The sequence below is a fragment of the Callospermophilus lateralis genome, chromosome 17 (genome assembly GCF_048772815.1).
Source record: "Callospermophilus lateralis isolate mCalLat2 chromosome 17, mCalLat2.hap1, whole genome shotgun sequence".
NCBI classification, from domain to species: domain Eukaryota; kingdom Metazoa; phylum Chordata; class Mammalia; order Rodentia; family Sciuridae; genus Callospermophilus; species Callospermophilus lateralis.
This window is the reverse complement of record NC_135321.1, coordinates 46,394,751-46,403,772: the sequence shown is the minus strand read 5'-3', so window position 1 is coordinate 46,403,772 and position 9,022 is coordinate 46,394,751. Positions and strand designations below refer to the sequence as shown.

Genomic DNA, 9,022 nt, shown 5'->3' with positions numbered 1-9,022 from the left:
AACAGTTTTAGTTTTCCTCAGGGCACCTCCAAAACGCTGTCGCGGACGCCAAGCTCTTTGGGCCGGTCCCTTCGGTTCGCAGGCAACCCTCTACCCTCCAGCTAAACCCCTCCTTCAAACTCCGCGACTGAGCGAGTGAGGAGGAAAGGGCGTGCCGCCGCGGGAACTCCCGCGTGACGTCACGTGACGTCGCGTGACGTCGCTGGGCTCCCGGGCTGGGCGGGGCCGGCCGCTTCCAAGCCGGGCCGGCCGCCCTCCGGCCTTCCCCCAGCCCTGGACCAGGGTCTGCCAGTCTGGTGAAAGAAGGGGGCGACGGGGAACAGGGAGCTGCTGTCCCTTTACAACCCCAGAGGGCATCTGCTCCTGTCCTGGGGCTCTCGAGAATTTCGAGGCTGTCCTGGAAGCTGTGAGTACGAGGAATCTTCTTTCCCCCACCCTGAGCGCCGAGTCCTAGGGGCTATTTCCGGCCTGGAGTTGCGCGCTCGTTGTAGGGGTGTGGCTCTTGGGGTTTGGAGAATGCCACAGGCACTCGGGTTGTGAGGACGTAGGCTGGGCTGAGTCTGAGCTCTGTGGAGATGCCCCCAGCTAGCATTCTGTGTGGTTCTTGTTCTCCCGCGCGGGCTGAGAACGCGCCTCCCAGCGCCCGGCATGCCCGCGCGCATGCGCCGACCGCTCCGTGCGCGATTCCCGCGCCGGCCTTGGGCGCATTTTCACCAGAAGCGCGCGCGGATTGTGCGCGGTACTGAGGAGAGGCTGGTGGAGACCGGGAAGGGAGTGAGAACCGCTGCACTCCTGCAAGTGCCTTGGGCAGTTCCTCTTGCCTCACCGGTGTGAAAGGACTGAGTTGCGACAGTAAATATCTTATTGGATGCCTTCAGTGTGCTGGTTTACAGTGCTGGGGAATACACAGGAATGAATTATCACTAGTCTTGGAGCCCGTAGTGCAATTCGGGTGGCAAGATGTACGTTCTGAGATATCAAGGCTCACTGTGCAGCGGTAACGGTTCAGTGCTACAAGGGAGATGTCAGCCAGAGTGCTGAGTGGGCAGGGAGGAGGAAAGGGTTTCCTGAGCCACGATTTGCAAGTTTGCTTTTGATAAAGAGAGTGTGTGTGTTTAAAGCATTTGATTGTTTTAGTTTGTTTCTTAAGGACGCGTAAATTCATTGGTTTTAAACTAATACTGTGCAATTTAAAAGTTTCAATTAAACCTTTAAACTGTTCACTTAATTGGAACAGTTAGTTTATTTTTACTTTTTTTGTTGTTGTTGTTTTTCCTGCTACCTAGGTATTTTTTGGGCTCACGACTAGACTGTTACACCTGTTTCCTCAACTCTAAAATGAAATTTACAATTGTGGCTGTTTTATAGAGTTGTTCTGAAGATTAAGTATAATAAATGTAAACTAAAATAGCCTTTTGCTTTTATACACATAATAATTGGTGGGTTTTATTGGCAATAATGTAAGCCTCGTAATTTATCTTTTTTGGTTAAAAGGTAGTAGAATACCAGCTTCTTTGGAAATAGCTGTATTAATGTAGTTCACCTAATCCCGTTTTTAAAAACTTTAACATGGAAATGAGTATACACAGAGACAGTACAATTATGAACCCTCTCATATACATACCCATCGTTCAGCATCAATAATTGTGAAAGTTTAGCATTTTTTATTTCATCTTTCCACCCAGCACCCATTATTTGTATTAGTAGGAATATTTTCATGCCAATCACAAAGAATATATTGCTTAATCTATTCACACTTCAGTATATATTTCTTTGGCAGATAATGCGTTTTTAGTAACTGTATCATTATCAAACCCAAGAAAATTTATAACTCCCTAATATCTGAAATACAGTATATGTTCAGTTTTTGCTAATTTTTTAATTGAATTGTGGGCACTGGGCCATATCCCCAGCCCTATTTTATGTTTTATTTAGAGACAGGGTCTTACTGAGTTATGTAGTGCCTCACGTTTGCTGAGGCTGGCTTTGAACTCTCCATCCTCCTGTCTCAGCCTCTCAAGCTACTGGGATTATACATGTGCGCCACTGGGGTCTGGCTAGTTTTTGCTAATTGTTTTTTAAAAGTCCAATATCAGTTTTTAAAAGCTTGATAAAACTATATATTTATTTCTGTAGTGTTTATAGGTTACCAAGTAGTTTCACAATATTCTTGTTTCCTTTAGAGATTTTATTTTAGCTTCTTCATTAGATACCTCAATAAATTGTTAGCCAGGGACACTTAAATCAGTTTGGGCACTTGTTAGCAAAGGTATAGCATTCACTAAGGAGCCAGATTTGAATTTAGTAAATTCATTTATCATTTTACTTTTTTCCCCCTCCCTTGGTATTGAGATTGAACCCAGAGGTGCTTTACCACTAGCAACATCTCAGCCCTCTTTCTTTTTTCTTTTTCTTCTTTCTTTGTTTCTTTCCTTTTTTCTTTCTTTCTTTTTTTTTTGAGACAGTGTCTTCCCTCTTTGCTGAGTTGGGCCTTGAACTTGAGATCTTCCTGCCTCAGTCTCCAGAGTTGATTGGATTGAAGGTGTGCACCAAAGTGCCTGGCATCATTTTACTTTTTTAATGGTTTCTTGGTATAGTTTTGTACTCCACATCAATTCAAAAGTTAAGAAAGCAATAAATTCTTTTATAATGGTAAATCAATACTGACTGAATGAGTACAGACCTGTCAGTATCAGTCCTTTTAATTTAACAGAACATAAGTAATTACTTCTCTGTAGGTGCAATAAGATATTTCCCCTATGTAAAGGCCAAATAACTAAAATCAAGAGGTTTATCTTATTTCCTCACACCCCACCAACCCTTCCCAAATTCTCAAAATGATTGATTGTTCCCAAATTCTCAAAATGATTGATTGTGGGTAAATAAGGAAAACTTTTAAAACAACTGGGCTTGTGTTTCATCCTACTTCAAATTACATAAAGGTGAACAACAAAGTTTATTTATGTTGCAATCTGTCGTTTCAGGTATTTCAGCTGTCTAAAGACAACTTCACACCTATATAATGTAACAAAAAAGGTCAGAAAACATTAAGCAAATAGAAGTGTGGAACCTGTTAAGCAAGATGAACATCTCTGGAAGCAGTTGTGGAAGCCCGAATTCTGCAGATATATCTAATGACTTTAAGGAACTTTGGACAAAACTAAAAGAATATCATGATAAAGAAGTACAAGGTGACATCTTAAATACAGCAACATTTTATTGAGACTATAATAGTAACTTTGTATGATAGTTTTATGTATTTATAGAGAGAAGAAATTACCTTTTTTTAATTTTTTTTTTTTTAGTTGTTGATGAACCTTTATTTTATTTATTTATTTATATGGAGTGCTGAGAATCAAACCCAGTGCCTCACATAGTGAGGCAAGCACTCTACTACTGAGCCACAACCCCACCTCTGAGAAATGATCTTCTTTAAGTTCAAATATTCCATCTTTCAGCAACATTTACTATTTTAATTTTTTTGAGATTCATTCTTATGTGTGAATTGTTAAAATTCTACAGCTTCTACTATAGGACATAGTTCTTAAACAGCTTGTAGTTGTTTATGGTAACATGAAATGGGTGGTGAAAAAGAATTAGAATTTATTTACTGAAGACCTAGATTTGAATTTGAATTTCATTTGCCTACTTGCTGTGGGATCTCAGCCAAGTTATGTAACCTCTGAACTTAATTCTCTACTGTAAAATTATTTGCAGGATTATTTACAGATACAAAAAGTATTATTGGGCTTAAGTCTTTTGACAACCTTTGGAAATTTTTTTTTGCTGCTAAGCACTGAGATAGTGGTAGTTTACTTTACCTGCAGTCCAGTAGAGGTAGTCATTTAAACAAATAATTACAGGGGGGCGCTGCGGTGGTAGCTCAGTGATAGCACATGCCTAGCATGTGTGAGGCACTGGGTTCAATCCTCAGCAACACATAAAAATAAATAAATAAAATAAAGATATTGTGTCCATCTACAACTAGAAAAAATTTTTTAAATAATAAATTTTAAAAAACCAATTACCGTACAATAAAATAAGAACTAAAAAAAAAGGCTTATATATGAAATACAGTGACTATATAGGATTGAGCAATTGTAGCTAGGATGATTATATAAAAGGAAACTTCTATTAATGCTAAGCTCAAGATTTGATATCAAACTTTGATATACTTTAATTCTGGAATATTTATGTTTAGTACACTGATCTTGTGTATGAGAAATGCTTCGTAGTATCGCAGTTATTTCCTTTTTTTTTTTTTTTTTTAGTACTGGGGAATTGAACCCAGGGGCACTTTACCATTGAGCTTTATCCCCAGACCTTTTATTTTTCTTTCTTTCTCTCTCTTATTATTTATTTATTTATGTATTTTATGGCATGGTCTCACTAAGTTGTCCAGTCTGGCCTCAAACTTGTAATCCTCCTGCCTCAGCCTCTCCAGTAGCTGGATTTACAGGTGTATACCACTGTGCCCACCTAAAATTGTTTCTTGGTTACATATTGCAACCGTGGGTTTAGTACTGCAGTACTTAATGTAAAATGTGACCCACCTAAATCTGAATTACAGTCTGTGGGTCTATGTTTGAACTTTCACATGGCAAATTTAGCTTCTGATAGAATTGCATGATGATAGCCTCGTTATTAATTAATGGATTCTGAAATGTAAGTCCTAAAAACAACTTTGGAAGCCCCAATATATGTGGAGACACTTAATCTAGAAGGGCATATTGGGTGTTTACTGTTTTTTTAAATCATTTGGTGAGGGGGTTGTCCTCAGGAATACTTTACCACTGAGCTACATTACATCCCTAGTTATTTTAAATTTTTTAATTTTGAGATAAAGTCTCCCTAAATTACTAAGGCTGGCCTTGAACTTACTATATTCCTGTGTCCTCAGCCTCTTGAATTTCTGAGATTACAGGTATGCATCACTGTGCCCACCATATTGGATGCTTACTATATGCCAAACTTTATGAATAAGCACAAATCATAGATATTCCTAGTTTTAAGGAAATTTCTAATTTAGAATTTAATATAGTGTACCATGTCATCTGAGAACATAAAGAACCAGGAGTGTGTGCATGTGTGGTGGGGGTTACTGTCAGAAAGACTTCACAATTGGGTAAGTTTAACTAATGAGGCAATAAAGATGGTAGAGGAGAGGGAATTTTCTTAATACAGTGAATAGCATATGCAAAAGTTTGGAGATAAGAACTTGATATTAGTCAAGGAATAAAAGGTAGTTTGATACAGCTCAAAGAGGAAAGGGGTGGAAGTTTGAAGAAATGAATAGGATATGATACTTAGAAAGATAGATTAGCTCTGTGTGCTATGCTGTAGTGTTTGACATCGTGCCTTTAGGATTAACTCTAAAACTTCCATCTTGAGTGCCTACCTCTATTGATTGTGAGTGTATTTGACAGATTAAGAAAGAGGCATGAGATATAGTGTCTGAGTCCATGAATTCTGCATCTAGACTACTAGTGTTTAAAAGTCATTTCTGTCATCTAATTTGAATAGAGATAGTGACTTTGTTCAATTTATTTAACTTTATAATGCCTCATATTCCTCATGGATAAAATAAACATACTAATAATATATGCTTCATTATATCAAATAACTTAATGGATGTAGAGTATTTGGAGGAATGTTGCACATGGTAAACAATATATGTTAGTTGTTGCTGTCATTCGGAATCAGCATCCATAATGTGTTTTTCAGTGCCTGCTGTGTATTATCCTAGCTATGGATGATGGAATGCTCCAAAAATCTTTTAACAGAACTTTCACTTACTGATTACTTTTTTAAAAAAATATATTTATTAGTTGTTGATAGACCTTTATTTATATGTGGTACTGAGGATTGAACCCAGTGCCTCACACATGCTAGGCAAGCACTGTACTACTGAGCCACAACCCCAGCCCCTGATTACTTTTTATTATTCCCTTTGTGTTTGTTTAAAAAAAAAAAAAAAAAAGACTGTAGGATTTCTAGGAGAAAACATAAAATTCTTAGTTTCTATCTCTCCTTTGGTAGCAACAAGGAGGGTACTTACTTTTTAAAAATGTGGTAAAATTTAACATAACATCCTATTTGTCATTTAACCATTCTAAAGTGTACATTTCAGTAGCATCAAGTACATTCCTGTCTTTGTGAAACCATCAGCACCAACTGTTGCCAGAACTCTTTCCATTTTGGAAAACTAACTGTTCCCATTAAGCAACAACTTCCCATTTTTCTCTCCCCCAAGCCCCTGGCAACCAACATTCTATTGTATTATCTATGAATTTGATTACTCTAGATACCTTATATAAGTGGAACCATATAATCATTGTCCTTTCAAGACCAGTTATTTCACATAACATAATGATTTGTAGGTTCATTCATGTTGAGTATGTGTTAGAATTTTCTTTTTAAGGCAAATATTATCCCATTGTATGTATATACCTTTTGCTTATGTATTCATCTGGCAATAGCCATTTGAATTACTTCCATCTTTGAACTGTTGTGAGTAATATAAACAACAAGTATCTCTTTGAGACCATGCTCTCAGTTCTTTTGGGTGGCCACCCTAATGGGTGTGAAGTGGTATTTCATTGTGGTCCTTTCTGTTTTCTCTTTCATATCCAAGAAATAATTAACAAATCCATGTTATAAAGCTTTCAACTCATATTTTCTTCATAGAGTTTTATAGTTTTAACTATTACATGTAAGCATTTGATCCATTTAAGTTAAATTTTGCATATGGTATAAATGCCCAGCTATACAATCTTGCATGTGGATATCAAGTCTTCTTAACACCATTTGTTGAAAAGACTGTTCTTTTCCCTTTGAATGATCTTGCATCCTTGAAATCATTTGACCCTATACAGGATTTATTTCTGGCTTCTCCATTGTATTCTACTGGTCTTTCTTTATGGATATACCACAGTGTTTTGATTATTGTAGCTTTGTAGCAAGTTTTGAGATCAAGAAGTGTTAAGATCTTCAGTTTTGTTCTTTTTCAAAATTGTTGTGGCTATTCAGATCCCCTAAGATTATTTGTGAATTTTAGTACAGATTTTTCTTCTACAAGAAACAACATTGGGATTTTGATAGGAATGACATTGAATCTGTAGATCACTTTGAAGAATGTTGGTGTCTTAATAGTATTCTTTTTCACTTCATGAACATAGGATGTCATTTCATTTATTAGTGTCTTCTATAATTTCTTTCAGCAAAATTTTGTAGTTTTCCATATATAAGTCCTTTGTCTCCTTGGTGAAGCTTACTGCTAAGTTATTCCTAAGTATTTTATTCTTTTTGATGCTATAATAAATAAAATTCTTTAATTCACTTTTCAGATTGTTCATTGTTAGTTAATAGAAACATAATTGACTTTTTGGGGGGGGGTGTGGGGGGGCTAATAGGTATTGAACCTAAGGACACTAACACTGAGCTACACCCCCAGCCTTTTTATTTTATTTTGAGGCAGGGCCTTTCAAAGTTCTCCAGGCTAGCTTCAGACTCAGGATCCTCCTGGCTCAACCTCCTGGGTTGTTGGATCATAAGAGTGTACCACCGTGTCCAGCATATAACTGATTTTTTCATGGTGATTTTGTATTCTGCAATTTTACTAAAAGCCTTCATTTATATACGTTTTAATTTATGACGAGTTAGAGTTTATCTACCTCTTATTTATTTCATTTGTATATTTTAGTGCTCTTTTATGCTTTTTCATTGATTATGCTGATCCATGTTCCTGTTATAACCCTCTTCTAGCATATAACATTGCTGATGCCTTCAGGCTACAAAATTGTTCATTTAGAAAACCAGATATTGATGGAATGAGGTTATTATTGGTATTTTTCCATTAAATTTTTTGAAGTTTTAGCTTTTTCTAAAAATGTCAAAACTCAAACACAAATAACTACTTCTTAGTTTCTGAGTGTTTTCTTCCAAAGTTTTCTGAAGTATATTCTTTTTTTTTTTTTTACGAAAGGTTTAAGATTGTTTTTTATTTGAGGAAATTTTACATGTATACAAAAGTCAAGAAAACAAGGTACTCATCACTCAACAACTATTATCAATACATGGCCATTAAAACAATTTATCTTGTTTTACATGTATTCTACATCCTTCTCTATTCCTTTTCCACTCAATTATTTTGAAGTCCCTATCATAATTTCATCTATAAATACTTCAGTATGTATGTCTTGTAGATTCTTAAACACAAGATGCCATTATCACATTAAGAAAACAATTTGGGTTTTTTGTTTTGTTTTTTGGTCATAGTGGGTGTTGGCGTTGCACTGTTAAGCACATGCTCTGCTAAGCACATGATCTCCTGCTGAGCTACACTCCTGGCTCCCAAAACAAATTCTTTAGTATCATATAACATAGATTAGATGATAGTGTTTGCATTTCCTCAGTTATCTCAGATGTCTGTCTGTATTTATTTGTAATATGTATCTAAACATTTTCACATTTATATTTGATTAATATATCTATTTTCTTCAGTGTAGTCTTAGTTTGTATATCCCTTATGAGTGAAATTAAACATCTTAGTTTAAGGGTGACTTGTATTCATTTTTCTATGACATGTTTACATACTTTATTAATTATTTTTTTTGGTTTTACCCTTTTTTCCTATGAATCTCTAAGAGCTGTTTATGTGTAAGGCAGATTAGTTGACATTAATATTTAAAGGTTTAGAATCCCAGTTGGTTATTAGATCTAATTTTAAAATAAACTATGCTTGTGGTATATGTCCAGGGAGAAATATGAGTATTTAACATTAATGCCACCCTTCACTTGACTACATTATTCCCCCTCATCCCTCCTGTACCCAGAAAGTCTAGTGTAAATCATTGAGGAAGGATTCTGAATTTTTGTACTGTCTTGTTATTCATTTAGTGGATAATTACTGAATTATATATTGCTAGGCTTGGTAGCAGTTACTGAAGATACAACAGTGAAAAAGACAGGGATTTGGGAGCAGTTGTATTCATTTTCTTTAGGAAAATATACAATATAAACA

General features: G+C 36.2%; 1 protein-coding gene across 2 annotated transcripts in view; it reads left to right on the top strand.

Annotated features, from left to right (window-relative positions):
- The first annotated feature begins 228 nt into the window (after positions 1–228).
- Rbbp8 (RB binding protein 8, endonuclease) overlaps positions 229–9,022 on the top strand; it is a 78,686-nt gene continuing 69,892 nt past the window's right edge. For both annotated transcript variants that reach the window (XM_076836556.1, XM_076836555.1), the window contains exons 1-2: positions 229–406; positions 2,985–3,191. In XM_076836556.1, the coding sequence (XP_076692671.1) occupies positions 3,083–3,191 (109 nt within the window). In that variant the 5' untranslated portion in view covers positions 229–406; positions 2,985–3,082. The remainder of the gene's footprint in view (positions 407–2,984; positions 3,192–9,022) is intronic.